Source organism: Brachyhypopomus gauderio, unplaced genomic scaffold (assembly GCF_052324685.1).
Source record: "Brachyhypopomus gauderio isolate BG-103 unplaced genomic scaffold, BGAUD_0.2 sc82, whole genome shotgun sequence".
Lineage (NCBI taxonomy): Eukaryota > Metazoa > Chordata > Actinopteri > Gymnotiformes > Hypopomidae > Brachyhypopomus > Brachyhypopomus gauderio.
The window spans coordinates 827,613-843,262 of NW_027506903.1; the positions used below are offsets into that span (position 1 = coordinate 827,613).

The 15,650-nt window shown below is 48.1% G+C and overlaps 1 protein-coding gene across 2 annotated transcripts; it reads right to left on the reverse strand.

Moving 5' to 3' along the window:
• Positions 1-966: 966 nt before the first annotated feature.
• Positions 967-15,438, reverse strand: upf1 (UPF1 RNA helicase and ATPase). 2 transcript variants are annotated; one of them, XM_076991288.1, is made up of 24 exons: positions 15,063-15,438; positions 14,341-14,477; positions 14,012-14,101; positions 13,743-13,910; positions 13,331-13,511; positions 13,079-13,240; positions 12,883-12,967; positions 12,491-12,589; positions 12,107-12,215; positions 11,679-11,838; positions 11,370-11,488; positions 10,422-10,586; positions 10,041-10,155; positions 8,677-8,820; positions 8,361-8,574; positions 7,325-7,442; positions 6,887-7,043; positions 6,458-6,600; positions 6,101-6,275; positions 4,855-4,936; positions 4,569-4,730; positions 4,206-4,429; positions 3,995-4,117; positions 967-3,507 (listed from the first exon to the last, which is right to left on the reverse strand). In XM_076991288.1, the coding sequence occupies exons 1-23, from the start codon at positions 15,231-15,233 to the stop codon at positions 3,998-4,000; spliced, it is 3,300 nt and encodes a 1,099-aa protein (XP_076847403.1). In that variant the 5' UTR covers positions 15,234-15,438; the 3' UTR covers positions 967-3,507; positions 3,995-3,997. The 2 variants fall into 2 exon arrangements, with proteins under 2 accessions (XP_076847403.1, XP_076847402.1); XM_076991287.1 differs by having other exon boundaries at positions 12,880-12,967.
• Positions 15,439-15,650: the final 212 nt, after the last annotated feature.

Genomic DNA, 15,650 nt, shown 5'->3' on the forward strand with positions numbered 1-15,650 from the left:
AGTGTTTCTGCACATCGATCTCCTGAAGACATTACAGCGCTTACGTAGCGTGGAAGATACTAATGAATAAGCCACGAAACCTTCACCTGTCGGGAGCCTATATATTACTCTTAAATTACTGTTAGTAAAACATGTTATAGCTTAAATCAAGGTGGCAAGAAGTGAGGAAACAACACAAGTCAGGTTGAGGAAACGCAATGGTGTATAATATAAATAAATAAATAAATAATTATAACTCAGTGCAGAATAAATTCACTTTACATATAAAATTTGTTTCCTACTTATTGCTGTCACTGTTTTTCCAAGATACTAATCAAACCCAAACAAGCAGTCTTATTTGTGTGAAATAAAGCAACATTTATTTTGTAACATCACAAGAACTACGTACTTCAGGGGGAAAACATCCTGTGAAAGTAAATCTTGTCTGTCAATTTATAACATCCGATTCGTTTCCATGCCTCAGGCAGGTTGTAGTGCCTCTGGTACTGTGTCAGTATTACACTACAGCTCCCAGGTCTCTGAACACATCCTGAACAGGCAATCAGACTCTCAGCTGGTTAAGTAGGAGTCTGACATTGTCATGTCAAAAGCACTGAAGTTTGGTTGTCAGACTAACACAAATGCAGCATCTAGACACCACCGATTTAACAACTTCCAAACTCTGGGGGGTTTTCAGGACTTTCTTTTAGCACTAGACCATGTGGAACATGGTCCATGTTTAGCACATGACGGTGGAAAAATCCTCCGTTTGATTACTGCCATGGATGTTTACAAAACTGTGTAAGTGTAAAGTACACTGAACAAATGGAAACCAGATTATTTCAACATTTTTCTTCATAAAAAATAAAGATAGGTTCTGGATATTTAATTTGATGTTTAAACTGTATAATCTTCCGTGCCCACCGACATTTGATACTAGCAATGGGAAGAAATATCAAGAAGATGAAAACACCATACACATAAGCAGTGAGCCCCCCGAAAAGTTTTAAAATACTTTTTTTTTTTTTTTTTTGCAGCCATTACATTGGAAGATGGTCCATCACAATTATCTGCTGGGCAGTCAAATCAATGGGCAATGTAAAAAAGTGAGTTTTAAATGAACAGGGGGACCCCCGATGGTGCTGAAATAGGAGACTAATAGTAAACTAATGTCAAAATCTGTTTTGATATTGAAGATGGATCAGTAAAGCATGAACGTGGCAGGCGTAAATAGGAGCACAAAGCAACCATTAAGAGTTTCTGCATTGTTAAAAAACCCAAACAAACAAAACCAACTGAACAACAAAAAAATAACCCCAAAACAAAACCAGTTAGTTCGAGACCGCTGAATCTTCAGAGCTGAAAGTGGATAATCTGGAACACCTCACATGCGAATCGAGACTACACAAATTAAATATGCACATCAAAACAGTAGGTGGAGAAAAAAAAAAAAAACAGTAACCCTAAAAGAAAAGAAAATAAACAAAAAACACCACAAAAACAAAATAGTAAAAGCTAGTACTAGTCACCAAACAATAGAGGGCGCAGTTGAGGAGGCATTGCCATAGGCCCCCGTGGGAGAGCACTACTGCCTATGCACACTAGCGTCCAAGCAAGCCACGAAGAGCACAAACGCCCCCTTCAGGTTGCTTGTGGGAAACACGGACACAAACAGAGAATCTCACCTGTCTGGCCTGCTGCTGACGCCTATAACACGACCACCACTGTTACTTTGGCCTTTTTCTCTTATTAAAAAGCAAACAAAAAAAACACACACGTGTATATACATATTCACACGCTTGTGTATCTGTGTATATAATTTTTACCCACCCAGCTATCATAGGTCAAATTCACCAGGGGCTTGAACTCGCTGCAATCTGACATCTGGTGCTTGACTCCCAGTTTCCTAAAACAAGTCGGGTGATTTAAAATAAAACAATAAGCTGGTTTGGGGACACTGAAGTTGACTGATCACGACTGCAGCATATTTTTGTATTTTTCCCCACATGGCCCTGCAGCCCCAGATCCTGAACACGAACACACAACACCCTGCTTGCTCGAGCAGGACCTGCACCACCGGACCGAGCTTCAGGTCGACCCGGAGGGCTCGCACCGTTGTGGAGACACGCCGGCCGGACCGGGTCTCGCCAGCTCTGTGAGCACGAGGGCATTTGTGAAGGTCACATCGACTCTGGTCGTTTCGCTGTGGGCTTTAAGCATTTTTCAGCAAATTTTCTTGTTAGTCTAAGACAGAACGTTCACTATGTGGAAAAGATCGGAGAGAAATCAACAAGTCACTAACTGCCACGGCTGATTCTAGCAGGCTAACAAGCGTTCTACTGCTCTAGGTTATACTTCAACAAAAACTGTTTAAAATTATCAGAAAACAAAAAAGAGAAACTTTAGATCATTCAACCCTTCCATCTGTCCAGAAACATTCTGCCTTTGCCAAACAAAACATCTAAAAAAAAAAACTCAAAGCCTTTTGTTAAGACCCGTCCTCACAGCTGAGGGCAGGTGAGCCCTCTCACAGCAATCTCCACTTCTGAATCATCACCAGACTCCAGGCAGAAAACTTTCCTCAAAGTTGAATCCTTCCTCAGCGACTCCTTGCACGTTTCGGAGAGAAGACCTTCCACCACAACTGCCACTGGCACATAAACAAACAAACAAAAACAATCCCAACCTAAAAAAAAAAAACCTATAACATCAAAGCACTCCTTGGCAGATTATCCCCATTCTCTCAGAGGTGTTGGGTGGCAATCCCTGAAATGTCAGATCTCAACTTTGAAGGGAAAAATTTTCCCAGAATCAGCTGCTTGAAAGAGTTTTTGTTTTCAATTTTCACACTTTTATTGATTCACTTTTCGTTCATCTAAAGACGTCACCCCCTCTTTCAGCTTGTGGAGACGACCGACCGAGCGCTTGGGGCTTTTTGCTGTTGTTGGGTCTTTCTATATATATATTTTTTTTGCGTTTTTTTGTTTTTCTTTTTTGTTGCAGGCCATTTTTTTTTTTAAAGAGAACTTCGTCTTCCCTTCGGTCTCGGGCGGCACTGCAAGGCGTGAGGCTGCTGGGTAGCGGCCCGCCGAGAGAGAGGAGGCAGGGAAGGGGCCTCCCAACCCGCGCCACCCCCCCGCCACCCCCAGGAGGCGCCCTGGCGGTTTTTTGCGGAGTTGCAGATCGAAGATCTCGTTTGGTTTCCCTCCCGCATCGTCTCGTCCTACGTGGGCGTCGCCTCCTCTCTCCACCTCTCCCCCCCTCCGTTCTCAGCGGCTGGCGGGGTGCGATCTCCCCCCTCCACTTTCCCTCTCTCGTTCTCTCTCTCTCTCTCTCTTCTTGTCCTGCTTTTCCTCCCTCTTTTTTCACGCGTGTGATTGGTCTGATTCTCTCCTGTTGCTCACACCATGGTGCTTCGGTTGTAACAGTGGAAAACGGGCATCCATGTTTGTTCTTTTTTTGTATTTACCCAGATTTAAAACGCTGATGAACTAAGCTCAGCACAGGCCTAGCTCCCGTTCCAACAACCTGAGGACACACACACACACACACACACACCTGATATATACAACTAATAACAGCAGTTGAGAAAAGCACACACAGGCATAAAAACAGCTATTGCTCCGCCCATTGGGGGGGGGGGGGGGTTGAGGCGGTGCAGTAATACAACATTATGTTCAACAAATACAACAGAAATGTTGCTCTACATCACGTGTTTTGCATTACAGGTTTACAATCTAGAGTCTAATATAAAACAAACCCTCTTGATGAGTCACTGCAAACGCTCCCGGTGAACTCATAGCTCATGTAAGAAAGTCATTTGTTCAATGTGCAAAGGGTGCGTTGCTTTAGTGCCGTTTCTTATCATCGGAAAGCCTACATGACTGAGATATGTACTAAGCCACAGTGCCCCCTTGTGGTAGAGGGTCATTACAGGTCTGTTTCTACATGGATGTACCTACACACTGGTGCTGCTCTCTGGTGACGGGGTGCGTGTGGGTGTTCGCTCTCTTACATTCTAATACTGTGAGAGTCCAGTCACTCCTCCATGTTGGTATGCCCGTTCACCCTGGTAAGTGGAATCCTGGGACAGCGCCACGTCCATCTGAGACTTGAACTCATCGCCCAGGTAACTGTCCTGTTGGGCGGGACCACCAGAAATGTGTCCCAAGGGCTCGGGCCAAGAGGGTGTGGAGGAGTACGTGGGGGTGTGCGCGTGGCGGTACCTGTGAGAGTTCGGGCTGGGACAGGCCCGGCTGGCTCATCTGGGACGGCTGGCTCATGGTGATGTAGCCCTGGGTCAGCGGGCCCTGGGAGAAGGGCTGAGACACCAGCTCCTGACTGGCCTGGCTGCTGACCATGTTGGCCTGCCCGCTGCCGTGGTTCCCAACGCCACGGTTCCTCTGACGACCCCCACGTCCACCCGTCTTGCCTTTCGGAGCTCCGCGGCCTGAGCACAGACAAAAAGGAACAATAAAACAATATGCAAATATTAAATGATTATGTAAATATTAAATGAATATGTAAAAATTATTTAAATATTACACGAATATTTAAATATCAGATTACGGAAGGGGGCGGCGTCCTACCTGCAGCGGGGCCGTTCACCTGGCCCAGGTAGCCCGGGGGAGGCATGGGGGGCATAACCAGGTTGAACGGGATGGGGATGTTCATGGAGGCCATGGGGTTTGGTCCCGCACCAATCATCCCGATCTGGTCATGGGTCTGGAAGTACATGTTGGAAGGACGCCCTGCAACCACAAAGGAGACACATCGCACCAGGTTTTGGTCTTGGCGCGTGGCCAAGTGCCTCTAGGCGGAGGAGTGGCTGTGTTGCGTGATGACTGAACTGGTGTGTGTGTGTGTGTGTCTCACCGGTGCTGCTGCGGTCATACACTGAGCCTGGGATCATCGCTTCACGGGCGTCGTACATGGCAGTGCTCATGAAACGAGCTCCCTGAATCACACACACACACACACACACACACACACACTAATGAATAATGACACACACTCTGGGCATTTAACAATGTAATGGCAGCCTGCCAAACTTCTCCCTGTTGGTTTGTCTTTTTTTTTTTAGAAGGCTTTGCTACATCACAACAGTGTTACGATTAACGCAATGGAAGAAAAACGGCTCTCAGGTCCATGTGGACACGGAGGTCATGTAGTCACGTAACCCCCATTCTGTAGGCCATGACCAACAGACCTCACTGAACCAGAACCTGAACCAGAACCTTTGGAACTGGGTGTCCACGGAGTGTGATTTCACACTTAAATTACATCCAGCCCAAGATATGTTGTTGACATCGCGATTTCATCTAGAGATCATCTAGAGATTTAATCATAAACATGTTCCTACATGCCGACAGATTATTGGTCAAGTCTAGAAGTCAAACACAGCCAGATGTGTAGTGTTTCACAAAATTATTCAAATGTATTCAAAATGATGGTCAAGTACACATTTGTACAAATTGAGAAGCACTCTGCTTACACATCTGAAGGATCTCTCCTCATCTCCTCAACGCACCGTTTATCTGGAAATCGTGTGTGCTTCACTGCAATTACTATCTAGATCTGTGGACATTTCTTTCACACGTTTTTTCCCTAGTTGTTTTTTGGAAGAAGAAACATGCCCAGTGTCTGGCTTTCTAGCAAAGTTGCTGAATTGTTGGACCAGAATGGGTTTAGACATGTTCTAATAACGCTTGTTAATTATCTTACACATAGAATGATCTAAACAGTAGACCTGTGTGGTCTTAAGTTCAAGGTCAGGAGTCGCCAACCTTAGTGTCTCAATGTGCCACTTAATCCAGCACAAATCAATACGCAACCCACATGAAAAAGTAATCAAACGTTTAAAATCTCCACAAATACAGCCGTATTTCCTTGGTTTTGACTTATACAACAAAAGATTCACAGATAAAGATTCACAACAAAAAACTAAATTCGCTAAATCTCGCACACGCTGAGAGAAACGTTGCACTCACACTAATGAATGCTGTAATTAATCAGACTGCACTGTGCCAGGCCGATCAACGAGCGTGACCTAAATACGTTTTATTTTTGCAAATGATTTCCATAACATCTGCTGCACAGAGTGAGGGAGGACGAGGCTCACGGGGTTGATGGTGTTGACCAGCTTGCGTGGTTTGCTGAACTGCATGAGACTCTCTCTCAGGTTGTTCAAAGGACCTTCCACCAGAACCTTCTGCTCCTTGTAGTAGTTCAGCAGGTGGTTCCAGAGGGGCTGCTTGGACAGAGCCTTGGGGTTCCCCACAATGATCACACCGTACCTGACACACACACACACACACACACACACACACACACACAAATCCTCAGTCCACTACACTAGTTCTCAATGACAGACACATTACAAAAAAACACCACACACACCAAAACCCACTAACAATAACTGTGTGCACCCGAGCTGCCCCCCCCCCCCAGTGACAGGCAGGGGCGATGGGGCAGTTACCTGGCCCTGGTCAGGGCGACGTTGAGCCTGCGTGGGTCGTTGAGGAAGCCAATGCCCTGGTGTTCATTAGCCCTGACGCACGACAGGATGATGAAGTCCTTCTCGCGGCCCTGGAACGCGTCCACGCTGGCTATCTCCACCTCCTGGTGGAGCATCACACATGTGGCACATGGTTAAGGTGTCCAGCCAGGACGGGGCAGAGTCTGGGCTCCTGTTTGGGCCCTCCTCATCATCCTGTTAACCCTCATTATCACACTGGAGTGACTCACACTGGAGTGTTCTCTCATTACACAATTACGCGTACTGTAAAGCCGTGGCCCAAAGGACCGACGTTTAAACAGAAGGACCACATTGAGCGAGCACTCACACGAGCACTTGCTCACGTTCACACACGGCCGTGAGGGCGTGTGTGTGTGTGTGTGTGTGTACCTGGTAGAGCTTGGTGTGCAGGGAGCCACTGAACTGCATGTACTGCACCAGGTAGGAGCGCTGGCCCTCGTACGGCGTGATGATGCCGATCTGGTCGGGCTTGGCTCCCGCCTTCAACAGCCGAGTGGTGATCTTCTCCACGTTCGCCGCCTCCGTCCTGCATGCATGCACACACACACACACACACACACACACACACACACACACACACAGAGGAAACTTTAACCAACTAAACCGACCTTTGTGAGCTATACAAATGTGCTTTGGCACATACTGTTGATTTCCACGATGGTAAAGAGCTCTTCTGCATTAGCCCAGGTAGGTCCATCACACCTGGGCATCAGTCAGTATTTTTCTACATCAACACCGGCGTACCAATACGTTAAATGTGTACGCGGCGTATTCCAGAGCGAGGCTCCTGAGGCGTGAGGGCCTCACCTGTTGAGGTAGGAAGTCCCAGAGCTGGCGATCTCCTCCTGGCCCTGCGTCACATAGAAGAACATGGGCTTGTCCGGCTGGGGCCACTGGAAGTCGAAGCCCCTCTTGATGCGGTCAGCTGATGGGCAGCAGGGGAAGATAAACCACGGTGAGCAATACGGCCACGCCTGCGGTCAGGCCTGGTACCCAGTTATTGATCAAGGTATCAAGTATCAATTCATTTAAATACAGAGTCAGCAAGACAGACAAGACACACAAGAGGCAGCCAGACAGACACACATACAGGCAGTCAGACACACAGAAGCCCAACCCACCCACCCCAGTGTGTGTGTGTGTGTGTGTGTGTGTGCGCACCCAGACCATGGGTTAAAGCAAGAAATTTTCATTTGACTGAAAATTTTTCCTGGCAAAAGACAATGCCAGCAATTACTGAAAATGTGGTGTAGTTGGGACACGGCCTCTTTTGCCTAATTCTCATGTTTCGTCCTGGAATTACAAGAGGCTCGTATTTGTTAACGTAATACAAGATAACTGTTCAGATATTTGTTGTGAAACGAAGTAGTTACATTTTCAAGCATTTTAAAGCACTTTAGCATAAATTCTAGCACTAATGCAACATTACAATTGGTCAGGTAAATGTTCATTCCCCTGTTTTTGAGGGGTGTTTCTTTATACTACCACATATTGCTTCGGAAAACACTGCAAAAAGAATGTGACGCAGCAAGTTCACGCAGGTGTAAAGAGTCGCGCGCTACGGTCACGCCAGGCAGGAGAGAGGTAAAAACTTTTCTACGTAATGTCCGCAAATCTGAAGGCGGAATGAACCGCAAGTCAATGAAATGACACCGCCGTCATCCATCCAGCGCTGATGAGCGCCAGTGATAGTCATATTTCGGCCACAAAACAGATAGCACGCGCGTGTGTTGTTTATTATGATTTGACGGATTTTTTCCCCAACAAAATCAAATGACGGAAATCCGTCGTAGTGACGGAGAACTTTAAGCCATGACCCAGACCCAGCGAGTGTTGTTCGTACCGGCGGTGACTCCGTTCTGCAGCGAGCCCTCGTAGAAGATGTTGGAGGGGAAGGCACTGAGGGCCGGATGCATGCGGTACTGCACCTGCAGACGGATGGGCCGGATACCCAACACCACCAGCCTCTCGAAGAGCGACTGAGACAGGCCCGCCTTGGCCGCCTTCTTACACATCACCACCGGGCCCAGCTGACAGTGGTCGCCCACCAGGATCAGCTACGGTGGGGCAGAGGAGGAGACAAGACGTTCACCATCGTCCAGGTTCAGATTTAGTGGCTACGCCGGGTCGCCCCGGGAACGTCTCTGGCCGGGTCGTACCTGCTTGGCTCCCAGCACCACCGGCACCATGCACTCGGGCTCTGTGGCCTGCGTACTCTCATCAATCAGGATGGAGCGGAACTGCATCTTGGCGAGACGGGGGTCGCCCGCTCCGACACACGTACAGCAGATCACATCCGCATTCTGAGAGGGAGAGGGAGAGGGAGAGAGAGAGAGAGAGAGAGAGAGAGAGAGAGAGAGAGAGAGAGAGAGAGAGAGAGAGAGAGAGAGAGAGAGAGAGAGAGAGAGAGAGAGAGGGAGGGAGAAACAAGGTTGTCTGGTGACACGTGTCTAGCAATTACATTGATGGGGGCAATAGAAAAAACCGCAGTGTCTCAGAACTATTTTAACATACTTGAAGACAGAGAGGGAATTATATCAAAAACTGATTACACAGTTTATGTTCAATATGCGTTTCACAATGTCTGTGAATCCCACTTCCACTGCAGGGCATCCCTGGTCTCAGTTAAGATGCACAGAGCTCTCTCTCTGTGGTGCGTTTACGAGTGTGTGTGTGTGAGCAGCTCTCTCTCTGTGGTGCGTTTACGAGTGTGTGTGTGTGCGCGCGTGTGAGCAGCTCTCTCTCTGTGGTGCGTTTACGAGTGTGTGTGTGTGTGCGCGCGTGTGAGCAGCTCTCTCTCTGTGGTGCGTTTACGAGTGTGTGTGTGAGAGAGATAGAGGTGTACCATGAGCAGTTCTCTCTCTGTGGTGCGTTTACGAGTGTGTGTGTGTGCGCGTGTGAGCAGCTCTCTCTCTGTGGTGCGTTTACGAGTGTGTGTGTGTGAGAGAGATCGAGGTGTACCATGAGCAGTTCTCTCTCTGTGGTGCATTTACGTGTGTGTGTGTGAGATAGAGGAGTACCATGAGCAGTTCTCTCTCTGTGGTGTGTGTGACAGAGAGAGAGAGAGAGAGAGAGAGAGAGAGAGAGAGAGAGAGAGAGAGAGAGAGAGGTGTACCATGAGCAGTTCTCTCTCTTTGGTGTGTTTACGTGTGTGTGTGTGTGTGTGTGTGTGTGTGTGTGAGATAGAGGTGTACCATGAGCAGTTCTCTCTCTGTGGTGCATTTACGTGTGTGTGTGTGAGATAGAGGTGTACCATGAGCAGTTCTCTCTCTGTGGTGTGTGTGTGACAGAGAGAGAGATAGAGAGAGGGAGAGAGGTGTACCATGAGCAGTTCTCTCTCTTTGGTGTGTTTACGTGTGTGTGTGTGTGTGTGTGTGTGTGTGAGATAGAGGTGTACCATGAGCAGCTCTCTCTCTGTGGTGCGTTTACGAGTGTGTGTGTGTGTGTGAGAGGTGTACCATGAGCAGCTCTCTCTCTGTGGTGTGTTTACGTGTGTGTGTGTGTGTGTGTGTTGGAGGTGTACCATGAGCAGTTCTCTCTCTGCGGTGCGTTTCAAGGCTCTGTAGCGTTTCTCATCTGAGGATGACAACTCCCCAGTCTCATCCTTCAGCTGTTGGAGCTTCTGCAACTCTGGCATACTGCACACACACACACACACACACACACACATTAGGGAGCCGGAACTTCTTCACAGATCTGTGTTATGTCTCCGAGCTGGTTCGTTATCTGTAGCTGATGACAAACAGAACCCCTACAACAGCTCCCCATCGTCATTAAACAGCACCTGGCCAGGCTGCGGACCTTACAAGAGCTCCTGGGAGCTGATCTGGGCCGCACTATGGAGGAACCATCACTAAAACCTGAACACACACACACACACACACACACACACACACACACACACCTGTCCATGTTGCGGATCTGGTTGTGCAGGGCGAGGAAGGAGACGGGCGAGTCGATGGCCTCGCGACTCTTGGCGCACAGACGCACCACCTTCAGCCCCGTCTGGTGGATCTTCTCCGTCAGCTGGTCCACGGCGATGTTGCTGGGCGCACACACCAGCACGGGACTGGTGCCGCGGGACAAAAGGTCACGGACAGGACAGGCGCATCCTGGTTAATATTTACCCCGCACGCAGCGTTCGCTACACACGACATTTCTAGCTGGCGAACGACAGACGCACAGCCGACATCAGATTAACACTAGACTTCTGGTCTGGAGTTTTGCAGGCATGTCTGATCCTGTGATGGAGATTATTTTTTCTGAGTGGTAAAATTATAGATGTTCACTGTAATTATGCTTAAAATGCAAATACATTAATAAAATTAAATTCAAATGCAAGTTAAAATGCTAATAAATTAATAGAATTAAGTTTTTTTCATAACAGAAGCTGTGGCCCATAACTGAGGCTTTAACATAGTCCTTGCACAGCAATATAAAATGTGCCAAAGAGTTTTTTTTTTTTTAATTGTGGGGAATTTTAATTTATTTCAGAAGTGTACGATTAGGCAGGGATTGGCTGGGATTATTAGTGGATGAGAACAGGGTGAGCCCTCTCCTCTCTGTAACTCAAAACTAACTCAATTGAGCTGCAGTGTTGCCATCTGTCTCCATGTCAGCCTCCATTTAGGTACAAGTGTACCTATCCTTCATGTACTGTTGAAATTATTTGCATTCTCTGCATAAACAGTCATGTGCAGAACGGGTTTTAAATTAGTAAAGTGCAGTCAGGCCCTTCTAACATCATCAGAATGAATAACAAAATATGTTTTCAATAAACATGTCTAATCACCGTAAACATGGCAACAACTATAGTAAACACTGTAGTCTGGTGACAGTGGTTATGCCTTACCCGTTGCCCTGTCTAGCCAGGTGGTAAACAATGGTTGCTGAGGTGACCGTCTTGCCTGTACCTGGAGGCCCCTGGATGAGACTGAGGGGGCGTTGCAACACTGTTTTAACGGCATAGACCTTAATGCAAAACAGACCAAAAAAACAAGCATTATTTTCTAAATGACAAAAAAGTCACAAGATCTAATACAGATGGGGTATAACACAGGGAGATAAACTGCTATGTGTATATGTTTACGTGCAGAGAGAGAGAGTGTGCCCCCTGGAGGCGAGAGGCAGGAGTGGCATGCAGCCCGGCGCCCCGGCCCACCTGAGAGTGGTTGAGGTCGGGCAGGCCCTGGGCAGTGAAGCGCTTGGGTAGTTGACACTTGATGATGACATCCTCCACCTCATGGCCCAGCAGTTTGTGGTAGATGTAGCCGGAGACCGAGGTCTCGTCCACGGCAAACGTCTTCAGAGCGCTCTGCATGCTGGGACACAATGAAGACACTCGCTCAGCAATGCCAGCAGCGAAGACGGAAACCAACAGAGGCAAAGCCCAAATTCACATTCATAATTAACCAATCAAAGCCCAAATTCAAACAATTAACCAAATCAACGGAGCTTAAGTTACCAGCTACACTGTAATGAATATTTCGCAATATACCGACCATGCAGTCTGCGAAAATGTATTAAACAAAATATCACTTACTGAAAGAAAGCGTATGAAACAATAAATAGTCTCGGAGTGTCACTAACCGGTCGAAGGAGGTGGATTTCCACACGAAGTCCACTTGGAAGTTGTGAGGAACTTCCACAGGGGCGCCCGCGCTGCTCCTCAGCTCGATGGCAATCTCGTCTCCGTAATCTGGGAGGGGCGGATTAAGGACGACCACATGCAACACGCACCCGCCTGCCGAGGCCAGCGTCTCCCCACGATCAGGACTAGAGTTTCGGCAGAACACTCCCTCGACTTTGCCGCCCGGCTCTAATTTGTTTTTATTTGTTTAATTATTTAAACAGACGGCAATTCGGAGACACTCGCAGGAACGTCTCTGAGCACGTTAACATCCCACTAAGCTAACAATACTTGAGTGCAGGTGATGCAGGTGCTTTGCCCTGTGAGGGGTGAAGGAAGGATACTGTCCGGCACCTTGATGACGTGTCCTATGCCCTTCCAGAGGGGCGCCATGTCCCCCTTGTAACGCAGACAGATCTCGTCCCCTTGCATCAGACGCATGTCTGAAACAGAGCAGACAGTCAATGTCACGCCGGCCTGTTTTTTTAAATCTACTTGATTTGGCTAAAGGTTTGATCTTATATCCATCACGTACGCGATGATACGCCTCAAACAAAATCTCAAACGTACTCACAAGAGCAGAGAGACACTCACGGACTCTCGCAAACACACACACACACACACATGGACGTGTCCGTGCATACATCGATGAGAGATGCATGGGGCACGGAGGTGGGGATGGGATGGATATGGACCACTGGTAGACACGGAAGATGACGAAAGTAAATATTACCACCTGAATCCGTCTTGGGAAGAGTGAAATAAGCAATCCTCTTTTTATTCAGGCCCAAATCCCACCTGACAGTTATATTATCCTGGGTCTAAAAAGAAACGAAAGAAACTCGTCAGAAGAACCACAGACAGAAGACAGAACTCTCGTTAGCTCTAACGCAAGCGGTCAGGTGAGTGAGCGCGGGACCGCGCGAGCACACCTGGGACTCTTTGAGCTTCTTGTCATAGTCAGCCTCCAGTTTGACGAGCGGCCCAAAGATGTTCTGGTACTGGTAGGCGTCCTCGTAGCGCAGCAGCACGTGCTGGGGCTCCTCGTCCACGCCGGGCTTCTCCAGGTCCTCCAGCGTCGCCGTAGGGTTCTCCTGCACAGGCACAGAGCGAGAGCGCACGAAGCGTCAGCCCACAGACACGCCACAGTTGCCGGGCAGGGCGGCCGTGGGAGGTTCCGGTACCTTCCAGAGCTCCTCCAGTTTGTTGATCTGCTGGGCTGTGATCTGACGTGCCCTCAGCTGCTCCTGCTCAGACGGGATCTTCACCAGCCAGGACAGGAAGCAGCGGTCCTGGATGAGCGGCTGCCACTGAGAGCTGTCCCAGTTGATGTCCTTCAGACTGCTCTGACTGGCGCAGGGCTGCCTGAACACCCAAACAAAAACAAACAAAAAAACCCCACGTGAGCGCGTCCAGCACTGACCAACATCGCTTAAAAAACGGGCGCCTGGCGCTCCTGACCACCGATTGGGCTCAAACGAGCGCGGACAAACCAGAAGCTATATCCAACCTTCAAAGTTCAAAACCAGCACAGTCCACTTATGGGCCTAACAGAGCGGTAACAGAGAGGAGTACAGGATGGGCCGGTGGGCTCACCTGCACAGAAGCACCACGACCGAGTCGGCCTTGGCTGGGATGAAACCCAGCAGGAAGACGTTACGGCAGCCGCAGTTGTAACATTCTAGCACCGTCTCCCCAAGAGGGCCGTCCTTATGCAGGGTCACCTCCTTACACTTCGCCCTCACCAAATGGTTGACAATATGGCTGTGGGGAAAAGGGCAGAATGAGGGAATTGACTACACCGGTGTCTTGACTTAACCGATGACGCGGCGGTGCGATATGCAAACAGAAGTTCACCGACTGACCTGCCAGAGGTGTTACCACGGCCATTGCAGAACCATTTCTTACTGGTGTTGCAATACACCACGCAAGCAGGATCGTGGATGCCACAGTAGCTTAGGGAGGACGAAAATAAATAATTATTTAATGATCATTATTAATTATCATGAATAGTAACAGCATTAATCACCACAGCAAATTTTCCTGCCATTATTAAAGTAATTATATGCTAGAAATTAATGAATCAGTATCTTAGCTATGAATTCTATGAACCAGGTACAAACACATGGATATAGGTAGCTACTAAAATATTTAATTAATTGTTTTTATCCAATTGAGACTGTAGTTAAGTTACCTGCAGGCGTGCACAGGTAGGTCCTTGGTGTAATAGGTGTCCTCCTCATCTTCCTCAAAATTAAGCTCAGCCAGAAGTTGACTGGTCTTCACAACAGCATCCTCGCCGTTCTGCAGCACTCCCTCCGGTCCATTCACCTTCGCGCATACAAACGATTATTAAGAGTTTTTATGTATTAATAACGGGGAGACCAACTCGCCCCCCCACGTTACCGGATCCGTTACGCGCTTCACCCCCGCGCTGCTAACACGACTAGCCAAGCTAACTTTCACCAAAGCTAACTCGCTGCCTTAAAACGGAACACGCCAAAAAAAAAAAAAAAACAAAAAACGCTACCTGCCATTAAAAAAACCCCAAAATAATAACAATACCGACACGAACGTACGTAAATGACGGTCGCAAAAACCGTTAATTTGGCGAAGTGAGGTAACGCGCGCTAACGTCATTAGCGGCGCGCGCGCCACCTTAGCTTAGCTTAGCGTCGCTAGCATCGAGGCTAGGCGGCTAGCTGTGATGCTAAAGCTAGCCGTGAACGCCGTACCACATGTATATATATGTATTTATATTTATTTTTGTCCCCTAATACGCACTTAGGCGAAGCCGAGCCCGCTAATCCCGTGGTTTATCTGTGGTTTAGCCCTCATCTGGTGGTTAGTGCAGGGATGTCGGACCCAATGACGGAGAAGGGGGGTAAAAAAAGAGAGAAAAACCCCCCCACGTACCTGGTTGTCCAGCTGGCTTTGCGTCTGGCCTTGAGTCTGCGTCTGGCTGGGCAGGGTGAAGTCGGTGAACTCGAACTCCGAGCCCTGGGTGTCGGCTCCGAGCAGCTCCGCTTCCTCGGTGTCCAGGAAGGTGAGTGTCTGCGAGCTCGGGCCGTACGCTTCCACGCTCATGTCTGTTTACCTCCGCCGGCGATGTCCGCCTTCACAAAACAACAACAAAAACAAAAAATACACCCCCCCCACCGACCGAGACTGGCGATGTGGAAAATGTAAAAAAAAAAAGCGAGACGATACTGGGTTTTAAGTTTGAACTTAGACGCGGGCGCCGCTGGTGCCAAATGAAAGCATACGGTTCGGAAAGGAAGCTTCAACTCCCACTCGAAACGGTGACGTCGACCGCCAAGCAGCGCAAGAGTGTGACGTCGGCGCACATAGGTGATGACGTGTACGCAGACGAGCGCACGTTTTTTTTTTTTTTTTTTTTATATAAATACCAAAGTCGGAATTGACTCTTTGCCCAGCGATCCCATATGAAAACAAAAAGTTTTAAGGTTTGTTTAAAAAAAAAAAAAAGTAAATAATTTTTTT